General features: G+C 36.2%; 1 protein-coding gene across 1 annotated transcript; it reads right to left on the bottom strand.

The window, feature by feature from the left end:
* Positions 1-574: 574 nt before the first annotated feature.
* Positions 575-10,072, bottom strand: LOC104115237 (exocyst complex component EXO70A1-like). Its single transcript, XM_009625819.4, has 12 exons — positions 9,738-10,072; positions 8,893-8,988; positions 7,275-7,480; positions 6,044-6,292; positions 5,181-5,319; positions 4,901-5,113; positions 3,700-3,905; positions 2,513-2,710; positions 2,334-2,433; positions 1,493-1,602; positions 1,259-1,405; positions 575-1,001 (listed from the first exon to the last, which is right to left on the bottom strand). Exons 1-12 carry the CDS (start codon positions 9,924-9,926, stop codon positions 884-886), a joined length of 1,971 nt encoding a protein of 656 aa, XP_009624114.1. The 5' UTR covers positions 9,927-10,072; the 3' UTR covers positions 575-883.
* Between the last annotated feature and the right edge of the window lie 12,027 nt (positions 10,073-22,099).

Genomic DNA, 22,099 nt, shown 5'->3' with positions numbered 1-22,099 from the left:
TCTTAGTAATGTACAATTTCTTGAGTGAAAAGAAAATTGTTAAAAAACAGTAATGTACGATTTGTTAGGTGAAATGTACAGAAAAAATGTACAATTTGTTAAAAGAAATCATACTCTCTTGAATTACTTGGGATTTCGACCAAATCAAATTGCCAAATAAAACGCCCTAAAGAACAATAAAGGGCATATTTCAAGGAAATTATAAATTCCCCGGCAAAGATCTTTATCTCACCACGAAACATTTTTAGGTTATGTTTGACAGGCGTTTAAATTTCAAGGATTTAAGTTAACATTTGACTTAAATTCAAGTAATAATATTCCAAGGGAAATTTACACAAATATGATCATTTTGCGCCGCTATCCAGGGGAGGAAAGGGGTGTAGCCTACCGGCCATAACTTTCTACACAAAATATAAATATATAGTATGTAAAAACCTACTAAAATCTCGACAAATCTTATAAGTGAACCATAATTTAGATGCTGAAAATCTTAAAAGTTGAACCCTCGCAATGTGTAAGCACCAAGATCAGCGACCTGACAACCCCACTCGTGCACAACTGACGCTACAAAAAAAAACGCAAAAAGCCTATATGAATGAATAAAGACAAATTTTTCTGTACAAAATGTTACACGTCATGTTAAACACTTGTACTACTAGAGGAAATTAAAAAACACTACATTTTACAGTTCTCATATCATATATACTCCTCACTTTTATTTCCTGAAACTTTTCTTCCAACCTGCAGATACTACACACAGAAGTAGTAAACAAAGAACCAAAGGACTGCCATAAACTTGGCAAAAGAACTCAATCAGGTAACAACTACGTCACGAATCAGCATAAGATAGTGTCGAATGCAGCTAGCTTTTGTATTCTGAGGTTCATCGTTTTGGCTCATTCAATGTCTTACCCTCGAAAAATTCACCAAGCATACGTTCAAGATCTTCAGCCGAGTACCTGATATACTTTTGGGGATTCTTACCATTCTCAACCATTGGCCTATTGCAAAAAAATACATTCAATCATCAGAATAAGAATAATTGCTACTAGCAAAAGAAGTAATGTTCACATACAAAAAACATTACCAGCCAAACTGCCTAAACATAAAGTTTGAGGCAACGAATTTTGGATGCTAATGATCACACATTCGAAATGTATCATTTGATCAACAATCCTCTTGTGATTCCATATCAAGTGTTTTCCAAAAACCATAATGCCAAAAATAAATACAAACGAAATTGGTTAAGATATCATACCCGAATCGTTTGATGAAAGACCTGTATGCAGGCAGTAAGACTTCAGCAACTGCAAGCCTCAATGATTCTCGTAACTCAGTGTCTGGGACTGTCCATTGACTTTGTCTTTGATGAAGCTCCTCGAATTGAATATTGAAAGTCTTCAACCTGTAAACAATGACCAAATGATTAGCGGACTGGAATGAAGATATTCATTTGATCATGAAGTTAACCTCAGCTAAAGAAATGAAGGACCTTTCTTTTACAAGCGCTCTTGAAACTCCACTGCTATTTTGTCCGTCTACACCCATAGAGTTACTGCCCCCAGATGATGTTAGCCCTTGAATCGATAGGCATTGCAGAATCTACTTCAAAATAAAAACAAGTTATTGACTATGATTAGTTTATGCAAAAACTATCTTTTCAGATAAGTTCACTCAATCCTAGAATCCCGGAAGGAGAACGCAAATCAAAATAACCAGGATAATTGCACGAAAATATCAAAGAAGAAAATACCAAAATATGATGATGATGACGATGAATAAAAGAAAAGGAATGGGTAGTTTATGTGCCGACTTTTCAACAATCACATAGTTTACTCACTGATGTAGAGATAATCTATACCATATATGAAAGTGCCAAATATTTTGTGGTCTAGTGTTTTGGTTTTTCACCAATATGCTTCTATCTATTTGAGAGGCATTACTTGTAATATTTAGTAGTGTTCCCTTTGTAGGAGACATTTTCGGAAACATGAAAAGAAAAAGAAAGAACAAATAGTAAATACCACCACAGATAAAATTACATAAAAACATAAAGTAATTCAAGTGACTGTAATTAGACATCACAAAAGGAGCAGCAAAGAAGGGAAAATTAATGAAGATAATAGTCACATATCATCATGTCAAAGTTAATCACTTATGGTATTATCATTAACTTAACTTCAACTTTGAATAGCATTAATAAATGTTGCGGATCAGAGAATAAGTTCAAATTTCAAAATTTTGTTGCTTCTTCTACTCGTCTCTTTGTTCTTCCTTTTTTCCTTTCTTTCAGAAGAGAAATAATGGGGAGAAAGAGGCAAGAAAATCAATACCTTTGCCCAAGCAATTCTTTTGTATTGATTTGCATGTTGCTGTACAACTCTCCGGTGTCTTTGAACCCAATCATCACCTAATAAATCCTTGGCTTCAGACCTAGAAGAAAACAAATTATAAGCAACAATTTTCAAGAAATTATACCACTACTAAGCCAGTCACCGAGCATGTAACGAACCTGCGAACAGATCTGACCATGTAGTGAATGTTGTTCATAAGGAACAAGTTAGTCAGAGCTGGATCCTTATACTGCTTAGATTTCCCATCCAAATTGGTTTGAAGAGCTTGCATTATGCGCATTGTGACAGAAGCTAGTTGAGAATTTGAATCTCCATTTTCGAACTCTTGGAACAGTTGTTTCAAAGTTGATTGATAGCTGAACAGAAAGAGCCACACAACTTGTCAGGTTTGGTCATATTTAGTTTCAAACAGAAGTATACTTAATTGTTTAAGCAGAGAAGAGGTGTAACAGCTGAGGACAAGATCTCCGTAGTTACACATCTAACAAACATTTTAACAAAGTAAAAGCTCCTTTATCTCCCTTCGTATCAGATAGTTACGAAGACAAAGCATTCTAGCCGCTAAACTAAATAGAAGCAACAATAGCTACTCTACCCACAGAAACCAGTGTAAATAATACACGAGTAACACTTGATTCTTGCATGTTCTTTACTAGCAAACATACAGCGGCTGCAGTTGCTCCATAGCACCCACATCACAAGCATTTAGAACGATAGACCATACTCTCAGGTTTCCTTTTCTCACAACATTACGTCCAATAGCATAGCTGTTCCTTACCTCTGAGGCACCAGCCAACTCACATCAAGCCAAAAGCTTGGTTCCAACAACTGCTTTACAATCTTGTGATGCAGCAATTTGCGAGTTCCTTAATATTTTATGATCAATTTTGCATGTAAATTCACATAGCTAAAAGATTCTTCCACTCAACCCTCGTGCTCTGCTTTTGTGACTAGTGTTTTATAAATTTCTAGATGCCTCAAAACCTAAGCTCGCTATTCATACACCTCGCTTCTAGATCAGTAGATCTGCAACTTGCCTTTCTAATGCATTTATTCGTGAAACCATCAACATCCATGAAACTTTAAATCGAACATCTTGTCCATCCACCCCTTCAGAGCAAACAACAATCAAGAGAACCAGAATGCAAGACATGGTAGTTTGAACTAGTTCCACACAATTCTCCCAGTTGCATAAAACTTCTTATTTTATGGCATATTAAAGAGAAAAGCTGGGTAAAGCACACTACAAGTTGTTCCACTAGCTAGTGAAGAAACTGGTCTAGCAGTATCAAGAAGCTTCCAATTATATGAATATTAAAAACATCATTTAGTTGAGATAACTTACTCGAACAGGAACTTCACATAATTAATCACATAGCTCGTCAAGGGATGGACAGTTCCATCTGATACGGCGGTTTTGGTTGCATCTTTCTCAACAGCTTCTTCAAAATCACGAAAGGTTTCTTGGGCTGTCTGAGCAAGTCGCTTTGACAAACCAAAGGCAGATTCCCTGATTTCATTGCAAGATTTACCTCTAAAAAGTGATTCAATCTGCAGAAATCCACAATATTCATGTGTATTAAACCAGAAGGCTGATAACAGATTACAAAGTTGACAAAGATGAAAAAACAAATACACCTAAAACATTGTGGGATTCATTAGAAAGATATAGGATGAAACCAGAGAAATGCAGCAGACCTCTAAGAGAGGACTGTTTAAGCCAAAATAAGTCAAACGACATTCAGCGCAAATATATATACACATACTGGATCAAACTGTTCCTTTTAATTGTTATATATGGATCAAACTGTTTTAAGCAACATACGATCATAATTCAGTAATCAGTATTACTATTTGTTGTCACTTTTTTTTTTTAATAATAAAAAAATTATTACATAGGGGCAGGGGAAGGGGAAATGGGGGAGGGGATTAAAAGGTGGGGAATCGAACCCTCACCACCAGGTGAAAATTCAGGTAGCCAACCAACTGAGCTACTAAGATTCCGTGTGCTTACTTCACTTACACCATACTTTTCTAGTAGGTACTGATATTCCATTTGTTATTGTCATGGCATCACCATGTTTTCAGACCATGCAAAATTTCATTTGGGACCATATCCATTTAATAGTCAGTAGTCTTTTAGCAACAGACTAGCATAACTTGAGATTATTATATCTTCCGGATGGCAGGCAGCTTTTAAGCCTGCAAGTATAAAGTAAGATGGAACAACCGTATAGAAACCTGTTACTACTTATCAAAGAAACAGGTGCATGTTTTGGCTTAATTATCAATCATGTGAGTCAGGTAATATATTAACACCCTCAATTAAAGAGCATTATCTGTAGCAAACATCTATTAACAACTTGCTTAAACTATACACAGTAGCAATTAAACCAATGTCAATTGTCACCACAATTAAGACATTGATACCTGATTGAGGACTTGAGCAACAAAGGTTTAACGAAAATTTTAGTCCATATTTTACTCTTGACCTTTTCCACTTTACCACAATTTAATATATCAAAGCTTGTCGCTAATGTGCATACCTCTGAATGAAGTTCCCGCATTATTTCATACATATCTAGAAGCACAAACAACTTCTCAGGTGATCTTTTGCTTTTGGCAATTGCATCACCAAAACTAAGCAGCACAGCAACACTCCCAGTAGTAACTTCAGCAAAACATTGATCTTTGAGGTGCTCAAATCCTTCAAACATCTGATCACAAACATTTCTCTCCGCAGCAAATAACAATTTGACCTATTATCATAAGATAGTCAAATGCTGATTTTTTCCCAACTTACTGAGGTTGTTAGAGAAAACTTACAGCAATCCGCATAAAATGAATCCAATTCCCAATTTTAAATTCCAGAACTTCCCATTGCATCTTCTGGACATCATCTTTGCTAAGTTTTTCCACTCCCAACTTGCGAAGACTTTCTTCCAGAACAGGAGAACGGGTATCCCTATGGCAGCAATTTATAAATTGAAAGAATGAGAAAAGAAGGCAACAGAGGAACTAAAGGAAGAATTTGCTTTGACAGAAAATTGATGCGAGATGTATATAAGAATCTTCATAATAATACATTGAAGTTCATCAACAAAAACACAAGAAACTGTTTACACAGACAGCAATAGCAAAAGGAAGCACCATGTCCATTGACAAGAGTTAATTCAAGATAATGATACTTACACCTCACCCTTATTTTTTCCAACTCAATCTTCCAATCTCAGGTCAATCACAATATAAGAACATTGGCAGAACCGAAATGCTTCCCATCAACTCAGAAAAGGGCATATTCTACCAATCCAACAACGGTATCCCATTATATGACTCCACTAAAGAGACTACAACCCTGCATCCCCCCCCCCTCCACCAACACACAAAAAAAGAATCATGTCATTCCATGACTAGGGGTTCCAATTTGTACGTTGAAACTAGGTTCATGAGTAGGCTGTATCTCTTAAATATAACATTGATTTCTAGAATCACAGCCAAAGCAATTATTTTGTTCCTTTTCTTTGTTTCTTTAAATTTCCCAAGGTTTACGAGTAACCTTATTCTGGCTTAATAAAGAAATGATTCAGCTTTTTCACAGCAGTGGGTGGATCTATCATCTAACATAAAATTCTGATTGTTCAAGATCACATATAGTTCAATATTTCTATCGTTAAATAACAGATATTTACCTGTATATTTTTACCAGCTGTTGTTGATGACCAGCTTGAACCATCTGTTGGACTAGATCATGCAGTAGTGGCAGGATCCTTGGAGGAATAAGAGTTGGTGGTGTATAGACGGTATTATCTGTTCCGTTATTATGCTCAGCATGACTACTTGACAAATGGTTCTTACCGTTAGATTCTCCTGGTGATCCAGATGATGGTCGCATTGAATTTGGAAGGCATTCAAAAAGACGTTCTGGTTCAACAGGTTTGCTGAAAAAGCAGAACCCAGATTTAGTCAAAGCTCAATTGAAATGTAAAACAATGGCACGCAAGTAATGAAACAGTATACACACAGACAGCTATAAAGCCCCCCACAATCCACATTTCACCACTGCTCAGTTAGCAGCGGAGTACAGCACAAAACAATAGTTTGCTGAAAAAGCAGAACTCAGATTTAGTCAAAGCTCAATTGAAAAGCAAAACAATAGCATGGCGAGTAATGAAATAACAGCATACACCCCGACAAGTATAAAGCCTTCCACATTTCACCACTGCTCAGCGAGCAGCGGAGTACAATGCAAAACTATTGCAAAGCAAGTGATGAATAACAGCATGGCCAAGACAAATATAAAGCCGCCCACACTTCTGTTAGAACTTACTATGATACACAACACAACTTACCCTACTTTTAGGGAGAACGCAGCCTATGAACTTGAGGTCTTTGGGGCTTAACTTTTACCACTAGAACAGACCTTCATTGGCCAAACATATTCAGTGTATATCCATTGACCAGACTGAAGATCGAGAACATAAGCCCAAAAATAGGATTGTGAAACAGACAGTTACATCTTTATGAGAAGACTAGTAAGAAAATGCTCGAGTCTCAAACCCAAAAATGCTATTAGGCCACAATAATAGCCCGCATAAAGGTCAACTTGAAGAGTAACTGAATACTTATTTCCATATATTGTTACAGCTATAATTTACATGAAAGGTAAGAAGTAAACTATAATCACTATGACCATTGATAATTGAATATTGAAAAATAGATAACCTCACAAATAAGGACAAAGAAATTATGAATGGAGAGAACAAACAAAAGGAATAAATTGAAGAATAGGAGAAGGTGTCGAGATAAAATTATGAAACATATACTCTTTCTGTTTGGATGAGAAAGAATAATACTTTGAATGGTTTACTTTCTATAAAAAGAATAATAATGATACTTTGAATGTTAAGAATGCCAGCAAACCTGTAAGATGACAACAGCTGCTTAAACTCCTCTTCAAGCTTTGAAATAGCCTTAGCAAGTAAGCTATTTGCGTTGTTGAGCACTCCATCACTACTCTTGAAGCTTTTGTTGTTGTTGAAGAAGCGAATGTTGTTTCTCAATTGTTCAATTGCTTCAAGGTAACTTTCTAGGTCCTCGTGTGGGCCTTTAAGTATTTTCGCCTCCGCCTACATGTGATGGAACCATGAATTGAGCAGCTCCAAGTTGAAAAAGAATATTTCAAAAGTAACCCAACTTTGCATCAGACTAGAAAGGAAGGACTACATTTCGACGGTGGATCTTTCTTTTTTTCCCTTTTTCCATTTTAACCGCCAGAGAAGATTGTGTTTACCCTACATCTCTAGCACAAAGAAAAAACCCCATTTTGAAACCACGTTCCAGTGAAACTCATTTGACTCTGGAAAAAGCTGTAGTGTTTACTAGTCAAAGGTAGCAATAGCACCCATGATTCCCTCTTTCATTGCTGTCCGTAGAGATTCCAATTCCATAATGTCGAGTGCAATTACTAAAAACTGCTAAAGGATCGTCGTTGAAAAAATAGGATGAGGCAGGGTTCTTAAATGCCCAAATTATAATGCTAGCGGTGAAACGAAATTCATATGGGTTCTATAGCAACTGTTGGAGTCATGATTACCTTTTTTATGGTGACAATAATTCCTTTGACCCAAATGTATCGAGTAACTATATTTTCTATTCCAAGCAGTACAGGCAACAAGAATTAATGACCAACTCATACAAGTGTCCTTGAGAATAAACCCTCCAAAAAAATAAAAGTGAGGTGCACGTCAAGAAGGTGAGGGTGATGAGGTACCCCTTTTGGAAATGGGAAAGTGCTCTTTTTAGGCCTTCATGAAGGAGAACAATACATCTAAATCCTTTATTTCAAACTATGTGACCATTGTACCTCGGGGATTTCTTGGTCATCAAAAAACAAAGAAGAATTAATCCAAATAGGCGCTCACCCAAGCCCTTAAACTAAAAATAGCATGTGGATGTATAATATATATATAATCCATATATAATGTGTATAACCGTGTATAATCAATGCATAATCTACGTATATCAGCGAAGAAAAGTAAACAATGAATCCGGCCGGTTATTTATGTAAAGATCCCAAAATTAAAAGCAATACTACTACATTGACAGTAGAAGTGAACCACAAAGTTTGGACAAATTCAATCGAACAAAGGACTGCAACTATTTATCCAGCGAAAATATTCTACAGAAGGCAACTTTTATAAGTGAAAATCCTAAACTCTTTTTCTGTTCTTTTGCTAACATCTTTTACAAGTTAAAGCTAAAGTCAATTGGGGTCTACTCTCTTTTTTTATTCTGGGATACATATGGATAATTCCTACTGGTGAAATTTGAAATTTATTGTAAAATTAGGCACTACCCATATCATCTCCATATAAAATGTCAGTTAGGAATCAAATTGTTGAGCATCTGAAAGATTAGCTATTTTTACTAACTAATTTCGATACTGCAAGTGAACCATTAATTGTGAAATCCCAAAATATTCAACAAAACTCTAACAACAAAGCGCCATCAATGACAAAAATCAGAAGTTAAAGCAAACCTGACGAGAAAGATCAAATTGGGACAGGATAACATCCGCGGCCTTCAAAGTCTTATCAATGTTCACATGAGCCTTCCGAATAGCATGAGTCCTAATCTACATAGAGCATATTGAGTACCAATCAATAAATGGCAAAACTGAAAATGACCAAAAATGTTAATGTCTTGACCAAAAATTAGAACAGCTGTAAGAATTCCAATCAGCCCAGTTGACCCAAAATGGAAATCTTGAAATGAAACACAACCCAAACTCTCATCTTTTTCAAGATTCCAATCCTCTCAACCAAAAATGACCTTGATTCCCGGCAAATATACCACCACCCAAAAGAGGGAAAAAAACAACAAAACCAACACCAAAAAAAAAAAAATATGATACTTTGTTTTACATATTCAAAATTAGAGCAGTTGTAAGAATTTCAATCAGCTCAGTTAGCTCAAAATGGAATCTTGAAATGAAACACAACCCAAAATCTCATCTTTTTCCACATTCAGATCCTCTAAAGCAAAAATCACTTTAGCTCCCAGGCAAGTAAAACCCCCCTACCCCACCCCCCAAAAAACATAAAAATCATACTCCTTTATTTCCAAATTTGAAATAAAAAGGGATTTTCCATTTTGTTTTATTTCCCTTTTTCTCCATTAAGAACATTAGTTAGTAATTGGTGGTTGGCACCAAATATATTTGGTAGCAGAAACTAGATCCAAATTTCAAAAACAAGGGATCTTCAATTTGAAAGAAACAAATAGATTAAAACTTTGCAACTATTTCTTGATCACATACAAAAGTAGACAAACATAAGTATAAAAAACAAAGAACAAACCTTTGAGGAAAAATAAAAGGGCTACCTGGGTTGGACGCATAGCAGTTTCAAGAGCAGAAAGACGATGGTCAAAAGAACCCAAAATAGAAACCATGTTATCTGTAATGGACTGACTCTTGTGTACTGCTTCTCTCATATTTGCTGCTCTTTCACTTAACATATCAATACCTACTACTGCTATTCCTCCCCCGCCTGTGTTTCTTGGCATACCCATCTTCTTTTTTTCCTCTCTTTTGGTGTGAAGACTTGTTCAACTTTTGCAAGAAGAAGAAAGAATAGGCAAAGAAATTGAGGGGAAATGAAAAAGATTTGTGTAAGGAAAGGAATGAAAGTAATAAATGAATAATAGGGAGAACAAAAAAAGGGTTAATGGTAGTTGACAACGGTGGACAAATGTATTGCCTGTGACAGGGTGTGCCTTGGTTGGGTTATGGATCCTCCTTTCTTCTTTGTGTTGTCAAAATGGTCAACTTTGAAAATCTATGTTACTTATATGTCACTTAAAGGGATTAAAATGGCACTTAAGTATGTTGCAGTGTTAGAAAATTATAGTCCTATTTAGTATTTTTACCTATTACACTATGTTATAGCTTTATTTTCTAGATTAATCAATTACTCCATATATTTATATGCATTATCTATTCTGTAAATTATTTAAATCGAATAATATAAAAAAATTATGTTATCAATATGCTTTTTCTAAACCGAGTATCTATTGAAAATAATTATTTTACCTTTAAAAGGTAAGGGTAAGGTTATTTATACTAGGTTTGTTATTGTTGTTGTTATATAGATTTATTGTTGTTGTTGTTATATGTTATCAATGTATATTTATAAGTTAAATTGAAAGAATAAGGAATTTTTTTACCTTTTTGGGGTATTTATTCATGGCTCCACAGACAAGTTGGAGTTGATCAAAACTCCAAATATCGAAAAAATGCATCTTTTAGTTACTAATTGAATTACTTTTTTATCTGCTGCTACTTGAATTATTTTAAACATAAATTTTACTGCCTCAACATAAATATTCGATGAGTTCTTTTATGTTGTATTTAAGTATTTTAGTTTGTTTCTTATATGATAACACGTCTCAAGTTACATGAAATTCATGATAACGTGTGTAATATAAAATTATAAATGAAGTTAATTGCTACACAAAAATTGATAGGTGATGAATTTTATTGAAGCATTTACCTTTAAAAGGTTAGACAATTTTTTTTTTCACGTATAAAAACTTATTATTGTCACCTAATAATTACATTCGTTCCTTTTTTCACATGTTCTAAGATACATGATTTTTTAAATCTATTAAATTTTGGTTCAACATTTTTCGGGAAAAATTCATATACAATCTTTGGTCAGAGACTCTATTATTTTAACTAAATCTTTTTCTATTTAGCTAACGATAATGAAGTTTTAGTTGAATTTTCTTTTAAAGGAATTTGACCCGGAAAAAAAGTGATATTTCTCATGTTGAGGCTCCTGAATATATATTTCTTGATTGGGAGAAGGCAAGAGAAGTTTGGGTGGCATGACAGTATGAACTAGACATATACGCACTAGTATAACATAATTCTTTAATCGTGTTGTTAATGACTCAAATTCCTTAAATTCAGTAATTTAGAAAATTTGGGCTAGAGAAACGAATTTGTGTGGTAAAGTTCTTTCTCCTACTTATGTCTATCCGAAGCTCTATAATTTTTAAGCGAATGGGAGATTGCCATGAGTGAAAAGCGATTGAGAGGTCTAGTGAGTGCTTCAACTCGGGTTGCGGCCCCGTCTTGGTCTAGGCCTCCACATTGGCTCTAAAAATGCAACATAGATATAAATGTCTTCCTTACTTCGGGCTATAGCGGAGCATGGACTATGTGCATAATTAAGCAGGTCAAGTTATAGCTGCAACTTGTTCGTTTTTTCGAGTTGTATCAATGCTAGGCATATGCTGAAATTATGGGTTCACATTTTGCTCTCATCTGGTTAATTTAATATTTTAGTGTCTCAAGTATAGTTGCATGCGATGCCCAGGAAATTGTGCTTTCTTGTAACTCCTCAGCTGAAGATTTTACAGAGTTTGGAGTTCTTTTATAGGATTGTCGTTTCTTGTTAAGGAGAAATCCTAATATTTCTCTGGTTTGGGTTAAGAAACAAGCAAATCTAGTTGTCCATTGCTCGGGAAGAATCTAAAAGTTATGTCAGTCCTTCCTATTGGGAGTATTCTCCTGGTTTTATTATAAATTTATTGGTTATTGATTCAACCCAATAAAAGTATTTGTTTGAGTTCAAAAAAATGGGCCAACATATTCCATGAAGTGAAATATTCTTCTATATTAAAGCATGGGAGAGGAAATAAATTAGAAAAAGGATTCAATTTGTAGGAGTATTATATATTGAGTGTAAAGAATTCTTATGCCTTTAATGTATTTTAATATGTTATAGCAGGTTATCAATCTTATTCTTTATGTTACTAATTCCCACTTATTATGGATAGTTAGTTGAAGATCAAAGAAACTTTAAGAATGCACCCTCCAGACCTATAATAGTACCTAGAGAATGTAGGGAGGAAACTTGAAAACTAAAAAGTGAAACCTCATCAACTGTGTTTTTTATAGTTGGTTTATATATGTTCCACTTTATAAATTTACATTCTTGTTTGGGATATGCATTTAAATGTTTCAAACAATCTGCTTCTATTAACTTCCACTTTCAATTTTGAGGTGATATACAATCTGCCTTCTCAAATTGATGTATATATATTAGTTGTTGAATTATATTAACAGAATTAAAGTTTATATCATAGTGATAAAGATGTTCAAAATATATTTTAGGTCATGATTTTGATTTCCAAATATTTTAGCATCATTTGTCTCATATCCTCTCTTCATCCCTGCCAACAACCAAGTGAGTTAATTCAAAATATGAAAGGGGCACCATTTCCTAATTCCAAAGGTAAAGATGAAAAATTCATAATTACTAGTCAAATAAATGTTCAAGCACTCAAGCTCGTTTCAGACATTCATTTCAGTTCTTCCAATCTATTTTGGGGGGGGGGGAGTGAACTTAGGTATCCTTCTTGAACTGATTTAGGTTCACAATGTGAACTTTAGAAGAACATAGATACAGAAATAAGGTCGATATAGAATGCAGGGATAAAGAAGAAAAGAAGAGAGAATAAGATGATCTTGAGAGGAGAGATAGTGTGTATTATTCTTATATTTTCTTACTTACAAAATGTGCTGATCGCCAGCATATATACACGAGCAATTACCATGTAGAGTGACCTTTCTCTTTAACTAACTTAGGGTAGGTAAGTAACTAACTTCCTAATTTATGTTACAAGTTCTTTTATGTACGGTTTAGTCCCTAAATTTCATATAGTGCAGCTTCAGTCTTCAACACTCCCCCTCAAGCTAGGATTTAGTGAAGATGTTCAGAACTCCTAACTTGGATGTAAGATATCATGTTGCACCTTGTTTAATTCCTTAGTTAGAATGTGTGCAGGTTATTCTCTTGTAGAAAGATATTGAGTTGAAACAAGGCCTTGAACTATTTTTTTCCTTATAAAATGGTAATCTATATCTACATATTTTGTCCTTTCGTGGTAGACTAGATTGGTTGCAATATGTATTGCATATTTGTTGTCACTGTAAATCACAACCGGTAACTTAAGCTTTTAACTCTTCCATGAGTCCTAGTATCCAAACTAGTTCTGCAACAGTTGATGCCATACTTCTATATTCTGCTTCAGCAGAACTTCTGGATATAGTAGTTTATTTTTTCGATTTCCATGAGACTAGAGAATCACCTAATTTGATAAGATACCCTGTCATTGATTTTCTTGAATGAGCATAAGCTACTCAATCTGTATAACAATATGCAATTATTTCTTCTCATTTTGTGATGACTCAAAATGTCATCTTTAAATTTAATAATTAATTATGTGTTCTAAGATCTCAAAAAGTATTATTTGTCATTCCTCGACTTGCGTGCAAAGTCCGTAAAAAAATTGGAATATTTTTATGTGAAAAATAGATTAAATTGTGAACTAGAGCCTTAAAACTCAACTGAGTTGATTTTGGTCAATATTTTAAGCAAACAGATTCGGATCAGTATTTTGACAGTTTTTGTAGGTCCATATCGTGAATTGGGACCTGGGCGTATGCCCGGTATTTAATTTGAAGGTCCCTAACTCAAGTTATGACCATTTAACGGAAACTAGTAATTTAAATGCTAAAGATTTCCAAGTTTGACCACGGGGTTGACTTTTTGATATCGGAGTCGGAATCCAGTTCCAAAAATTTTTATAGCTCCGTTATGTCATATATGACTTGTGTGCAAAGTTTGAGGTTAATCGGACTTAATTCGATAGGTTTCGGCATCGAATGTAGAAATTAAAAATTTCATAATAGACTAAGGTTTCAAGTGAGTTTGCACAAGACCTAACTTCAAACGAGTATACCTCTCTTGATATAAAGAGTTATATGGTGTATTAACTATCAAAAGAAAGATCTATGTGTCTAATTTCTAACTCTTCAAATCATTCATCATTTGGACATTCCTACAAGAAGTTGTGATCAAATTACCAAAGGCTGTCAAAATGCGATTCTGCGACCAATTATGCGACCATTATGCGATCGCAAAATGATCGCAAATGGTCCAGAACAGCCCAGTTCTGGGCACCGATTTGTGCGACCCGCACACCAATTGTGCAGTTCATTGTGCGACCGCATAACTGAGTTCGGAGGGTTAATTTTTCTATTTTCATAACCCGCCCCTATTTTGATAAATAGGCTTTGGGGTTTATTTTGGAGCAATTATCTAAGGTTGTTTAGAGAAAAGTGGGAGTGTTCTAGATATAGGAAGTAGATAAAGTATTTTGTTCATCAAATTCTTGTTCAAGTCTTGAAATCCAACAAGAAATCATTCAAGTTCTTCATCAAAGAGGTAAGGTTCTAACCCCTAATCTTCAATTTCGAGTTTCGGTAATGATGGGTGATTAAGAGTATGATTCTTGGGGTAAGTGTTCCTTATCCTATATTGATTATATTTCATGATTCCATACTCATTTTACATCATGAATCCGTGAATTTAGGGAAGAAAAAATAGACTTTTATAAAATCTTCCAAAAACGAAAATTTAAGATTTGAAGGTCCATTTGATATCGGAATTGGATAATTTTTGTATGGTTGAACTCGTAGCGGAACGAGTGTTCGGATTTTGTGAGTTTTTTTCGGGATTTGAGATGCGGGTCACACTATCGAATACTTAAATAAATTTTGAATTTTTATCCGGAAAATTTAGTAAATTCATATGGAATTAATTCATATGATTCATATTGAGTATATCGAATTGTTTATGAATAGATTTAAAGCTTTTGGAGACAAATTTAAAAGGAAAGGTTGTGGTCGAGTAATTGATTGGAATTTGCAAAGCGAGGTGAGTGTCGTGGTTAACCTTGACTTGAGGGAATAGAACCCTTAAACTATTTGTTATGTGAAATGCATGTGAATGACATATAGGCGAGGTGACGAGTGTTTATACGTCGTCAAATTAATTCTTTGCATAATTACTTGAAAATCATAAATCATTTTAAATCATGAATTAATTATTATAATAATTGTTTCTCTCCTAGTCTTTGTCAAATATTAATTCTTGAATTCCAGCATTAATTGTTACATTGCTATTTGACTTACGTGTCTTAATTGTTATTTGACATTTAGCATATTAAATATTAAACTGCCTATTTTCTCCCTGATTTCCATAATAATTTACTATTTGTCATTGTTTGTTTCATAATTAAATCATAATTATTGTATGCTAGTGGTCTTATAATTTTATATTATTTGTTGTATTTATTGGGGAAATTTCTTCTATAAGAATTGGTAAATAAAAATATTGGAGGAACGGGTTGCACGCCGCAACAGAATTGATTGAAATAGATATATTGGAGGATCAGGTTGCACGCCGCAACAGATTTATTTAAAAGTCCATATTGGAGAATCGAGTTGCATGCCGCAACATACTTATTAAAAGTCCATATTGGAGGATCGGGTTGCACGCCGCAATAGACTTATTAAAAGTCCATATTGGAGGATCGGGTTGCACGCCGCAACAGACATATTAAAAGTCTATATTGAAAGATCGGGTTGCACGCCGCAACAGACTTGATTAAAATGAATATATTGGAAGCGTGTTGCACGCCCCAATAGAATTGAATGTGAATATATTGTTAGAGTGCGTTGCACACTGCAACAGAAATTGATGGAAATGATAATTGGTTATGACTGTTGAGTTGGCTTCAATTATTATAAATGAGTTAACTAATTATTTCTATTATTTATTGTTGTTACTAATATTGCGTACAAGTTAATGTAAGTGACCCGCCTTAGCCCCGTCACTACTTCATCGAGATTAGACTCAGCACTTACCAGTACATGGGGTCGATTGTACTGATACTACACTCTGCACTTCTTGTACAGATTTTGGAGTTGGTCCCTGCGGCGTACCATAGACTTGCTCGGATTTCAGCTACTCAGAGGAGACTTGAGGTATAACTGCATGGCATTTGCAGTTATGAAGTTCCCGTCTACTTTACTTTAACTGTGTATTTATTTCCAGACAGCATATTTTATTTAGACCTGTATTTGTATTATTTTAGAAGCTCGTGCACTTGTGACACCAATTCTGGGATGGTATTTAGACACCATTTTTTTTATGGATTATTCACTACATTTCATATTTTACTTCCGCATTTGTTTCTTTGTTATTAATAAATTTAAAAATTATTTTAAAATGGATAATATTATTCTAACGTTGGCTTGCCTAGAAAGTGAAATGTTAGGCGCCATCACGGTCCGAAGGTGGGAATTTCAGGTCATGACAGTTGGTATCAGAGCACTAGGTTACATAGGTCTCACGAGTCACGAGCAAGCTTAGTAGAGTCTGAAGGATCGGTACGGAGACGTATGTACTAATCTTTTCAGAGGCTACAGAGTTTTGAAATAATTCCACTTCTTTCGTTCCTTATCGTGCGACATTGATTTAGCTTGAAAAATATATCTCATATTCCTTTGTATCCATTCATGTATGACATTGCGCACTCGGTATTAGTTGTGCGTCGACGGTTCGTGATACCATAGATGGACTGCGCGGGAGCCACATATGCTCAATCATTTCCTCAACGTGTGGTTCCGACTGAAGATGCGGACGTATTGAGAGATCACCCAGTGAATCGCGTGGGAGGTGCAACGGACCTTGGCATCTCGTTGATTTATACGAGCTGTGAAGGTTATTATTGTCGATCATCGGACGTGGTGAACTATGACTTCGCACCGAGTGGGGGGAGTCCACTATCAATGGATGGATTATGGGGTCATGTGTTATATCAGTTTTGGCCTAAAATGTATATATGTGGTACTGAAAGGTTCCCAAAAATTTACACATGTTTAAGGCCTGAAGTTTTGTATAGGATAAGGTTGGGACTTGCGGTATGTCCTCCTACTTAATAATCTTATACTTTAGTATCAAAGGAGTTAGAGAAATAACTTTAAATTTAGATAATGTCTACTCAACGTGGACGTCATGGTTGCGGATTTTGGGGTGCTTCGGAGGAAGTATAGTGGTTGACGAGATTCTGGACTATGTGGTTCGTGCCAAGTTTTGCATGTATGGAGCTCTACTTTTGTGATCGTTGTTTATAAATAGGGGTAAGGGTTGCCCCAAAGAAGATACGAAGAGTATGTTAAGAAATGTGTCAGCTCAACACTGATGAGTCAGCATAACAAAAGAAGAAATTGCCCTTGGGAGAGATAATTCTCCACAGGTGTCCGTGGCAAGCCTATGAAGAGGGTAGACCAGCCAATGCAACACCGCCCACTTGGCTCAGTTCTCATAACGCTATTGAAAGAGTTTGTTTCCTGTACTCTCTGTAACGCGTGGCGCATAGGGTTTGAATGGTTGCGTCAAGTCACCATGACGGTGTCATAATATGCCATCGGATTTAATAAGTTAGCATGTCATATTCCTACTTTGCTTCCTACATCCAGAGAGCGAGTCCACACACTCATTAAAGGACTCAATTATGATCGTAAAATTTTGTATGACTCGGGAGCTACGGGCTGATACTTCATTTCCACTAGTGGTGGAAATTGCCAAGATATCATAACGTGTTTGGGGTGAGAAAAAAAGGAAACTAAGGAGACCAATACATCTCGAGGTTCTAGGGGATTCAGTGGATTCTACTATGCGAGTATAAATCATTATGGTGGGGGCTCGGGCAGTCGGCTAGCCCAGTTCACACATCGGATTAATCGAGGTGCTCCAGTAAGTTCCTTTAATGCACCACTAACATAAGTGTCCTATAATAGTTATTCCAGTTATCTGGCACAGACTCAATATGAATAGCCAAACCCGCAAATGGGTTATTATGAATGCGGTGATACTAGGCACATCATGAGAAAATTGTCCCAGACTTGGGAGAGACATATTTCATCAAAGCACTCAGGCTATGTGCCCCATTACAGTTACTACACCACCCACACGACCAGTTAGGGGTGAAGGACAAACGGCTAGAAGGCATCCTAGAGGTGGAGGCCCAGCCGTTGATATATTCATTTTATGATATGGCAGAGGTCGCTACATCAGATGGTGTTGTTATAGGTACGACCTCGATTTAATATAAAGGAATAATTTCCCTAACTTGATTCGGTTCTGAGTATCGAGATGAGTCCTCCTATTATGCTCCACTTACGAGTGAGCTTGGTTATTCTATAATCTACTTATGTGTTTACTCATGTTGGGAGATTATATGGAGATAACTACGCCTATCAATCCATGTTGGCCACTAATAAGAGTTGTGAGGCTAAAGGTGGCTTTCTATTACTTATATCGAAAAGTTTTGATGTAATTTTCGGATAATTAATTACAAATCGTAAATTATATGCCTTACCAATGTGGGGTTCATTTTGTGTTGTGATTTTGTGTAACCAAAATTATTTAAAAGGAGAAAATGGAAATTTTTGATTGGCACGATGTGCATATTACTTGTGATTCAAAGCTGAGGACGAGATCCTCGTATTTTAATATAAAATAATATGTTTAAACCGGGCTACGAGCTGCGGTGGAAGTTATATAAGGACGAGATCTTTGTTAGGAAAATTCTTGTGTTTAAGTTCTCCCTTGTGAAATTAAATTTTTACTATAGCAATAATAGGGAGTCATGCCTGTTAGGCTTATTTGAAAATTCTTGTATGAAATTCTATGTGCATACTTGCCAAATTCGTGTTGTAATTATTGAGTTTTAACCTACGAGGTAGGTGCCCGCCCAGGTGGCGTTAAATGCGACTCGTTAATTCGGGTAAATAATTATGAGGTCTGGTTACTATCAATCGAAGATTAAGGCATCTGATGTCCCTAAGACAGCTTTTCAAACTCGGTATGGGCATTACGAATTCCTAGTCATATCATTTGGGCTTACCAACGCCCCAACAACACTTATGGATTTGATGAATCGCGAGTTCAAGCCCTATTGAGATTCTTTTGGTGGTTGTATTCATTGATGATATCTTAATTTACTCCAGCAATCGAGAGGAGCATGAGAAGCATCTTTGGAGTGTGCTTTAGACTTTGAAGAATAATTAGTTATATGCCAAATTTTCAAAATATGAATTTTGGTTAGACTTAGTTGCCTTTTGAAGCATGTTGTATCGGCAGAAGACATAAAAGTGGATCCTAAGAAGATTGAGGTTGTTCAGAATTGTCCTAGACCTACTTCAATTACGGAGATCCAGAGTTTCCTGGGTTTGGCATGTTATTATCACCGGTTCGTGGAAGGGTTTTCATCTATAGCAAACCCATTGACCATATTGAACTAGATGGATGCTCTATCTAGATGGTCATACGAGTGTGAGTTGAACTTTCAGAAGCTCAAGACTGCTTTGACTACGACGCCAATATTGGTATTACCCACAGGTTCAGGATCTTATACGGTGTATTGTGATGCATCTCGCGTTAGGCTTGGTATAGTATTGATGCAGGATGGTAAGGTGATTGCATATGCGTCGCGGCAGATGAAAGTTCACAAGAAGAATTATCATGTTCATGACTTAGAATTAGCAGCCATTGTTCATGCGATAAAGATTTGGAGGCATTACCTTTACGGTATCTCGTGTGATGTATTTACTGATCAGCGTAGTCTACAATATTTGTTCAAACAAAAAGATCTCAATTTAAGGCAGAGAAATATCACCATTTTGTATCACCCCAGAAAGGCCAATGTGGTGGTCGATGCTTTGAGTAGTAAGGTTGTGAGTATGGGCAGCCTTGCGTATATTCCGGTTGGTGAAAGGCCATTAGTTGCAGATGTTCAAACTTTGGCCAATCAGTTCGTGAGGTTAGATGTTTCAGAATCCAGTCGGGTTCTAGTCTACACAGTCGCTCGTTCTTTTTTATATGAGCGCATCAGAGGGCGACAACATGATGATCCTCATTTGCTTGTCCTTAACGACACGGTGTGGCACGTGGTGCCAAGCAGGTTGATGTGGGAGATGATGGAGTTCTTCGGATGCATGGTCGTATTTGTGTTCCTAAGGTTGAAGGGCTTCATGAATTAATTCTTGAAGAGGCCCACAATTATCGGTATTCTATTCATCCGGGTGCCACCAAAATATATCAAGATTTGCGACAACATTATTGGCGGAGGAGAATGAAAAAGGATATAGTTGCATATATAGCTCAGTATCTAAATTGTCAGCAAGTTAAGTACGAGCATGAGATACCTGGTGGTTTGCTTCAGAAGTTAGAAATTCCTGAGTGGAAGCGGGAGCGTATCACTATGGATTTTGTTGTTGGGCTCCCACGGACTCAGAAAGTTCGACGCAGTATGGGTCATTGTGGACAGGTTGACCAAGTCAGCACATTTCATTCCGATAGCAGTTACCAATTCTTCAGAGCGGTTAGCGAAGATTTACATCTGCGAGATTGTCCGCCTTCACGGTGTGCCCGTGTCTATCATTTTTGATCGAGGTACACAGTTCACCTCACACTTTTGGAGGGATGTACAACGTGAGTTAGGCACGCGGGTTGAGTTGAGTACAACATTTCATCCACAGACAGACGGACAGTCAGAACGCACTATTCAGATATTGGAAGATATGCCTCGCGTTTGTGTTATAGACTTTGGAGGTTCTTGGGATCAGTTCTTTCCACTTGCGGAGTTTGCCTATAATAACAGCTACCAATCGAGCATTTAGATGGATCCATATGAAGCATTATACGGGAGACGGTGTTGTACTCCAGTTGGCTGGTTTGAACCAGGAGAGGCTTGGTTGTTAAGTAATGATTTGGTACAAGATGCCTTGGATAAGGTCAAGATTATTGAGGATCGACTTTGCACAACTCAGTCTAGGCAAAAGAGTTATGCTGACCGTAAGGTTCGTGATATTGCATTCATGGTTGGAGAAAGAATATTTCTCCGGGTTTCACCTATGAAAGGTGTAATGAGGTCCGGAAATAAGGGCAAGTTGAGCCCTAGGTATATCGGGCCCTTTTAAATTCTTGAAAGGGTGGGTGAAGTAGCCTACATGCTGGCATTACCACCTAATTTATCAGCGGTTCATCCGGTGTTCCATGTGTCTATGCTCCAGAAATATCATGGTGATCCGTCCCATGTGTTAGACTTCAGCTCAGTTCAATTGGACAAAGATTTGACTTACGAGGAGAAGCCGATGGCTATTCTAGCCCGGCAGGTCTGTCAGTTGAGGTCTAAGAGTTATCCTTCACTTCGGGTACAATGGAGAGGTTAGCCAATTGAGGTAGCTACCTGGGAGTCTGAGTCGTACATGCGGAGTAAATATCCAAACTTATTCATCAGCTCAGGTACTTTTTCTAACTTCGTTCGAGGACGAACGTTTGTTTTAGAGGTGGAGAATGTGATGACCCAAAATATCATCTTTAAATCTAATAATTAATTCTATGTTTTAAGACCTCGAAAGCACTATTTATCACTCCTCGAATTACGTGCAAAGTTCGTAAAAAATTTCGGAATTTTTTATGTGAAAAAATAGATTAAAATGTGAACTAAAGCCTTAAAACTCAACTGAGTTGACTTTGGTCAACATTTTAAGAAAACAGACCCAGATTATTATTTTAACAGTTTCAGTATGTCCGTATCGTGATTTGGGACTTGGGCGTATGCCCGGAATTTAATTTGAAGGTCTTTAGCTCAAGTTATGACCATTTAACGGAAACTAGTAATTTAAAGGCTAAAGATTTTCAAGTTTGACCACGGGGTTGACTTTTTGATATCGGATTTGGAAACCAGTTCTGAAAGTTTTCATAGCTCCGTTATGTCATTTATGACTTGTGTGCAAAATTTGAGGTCCATCGGACTTG

The sequence above is a fragment of the Nicotiana tomentosiformis genome, chromosome 5 (assembly GCF_000390325.3).
Source record: "Nicotiana tomentosiformis chromosome 5, ASM39032v3, whole genome shotgun sequence".
Taxonomy (NCBI): Eukaryota; Viridiplantae; Streptophyta; class Magnoliopsida; order Solanales; family Solanaceae; genus Nicotiana; species Nicotiana tomentosiformis.
The sequence above is the reverse complement of the archived record's forward strand: the minus strand, read 5'-3'. Positions and strand labels throughout refer to the sequence as shown.

Coding starts and splice junctions, on each gene's coding strand:
- LOC104115237 (XM_009625819.4), bottom strand. CDS start 9,926: ATGGGTATGCCAAGAAACACAGGCGGGGGAGGAATAGCAGTAGTAGGT. Junction 5,320..6,043: donor CAGCTGGTAAAAATATACAG/GTAAATATCTGT, acceptor TTGCTGCCATAG/GGATACCCGTTCTCCTGTTC. Junction 2,711..3,699: donor TATGTGAAGTTCCTGTTCGA/GTAAGTTATCTC, acceptor CTTTCTGTTCAG/CTATCAATCAACTTTGAAAC.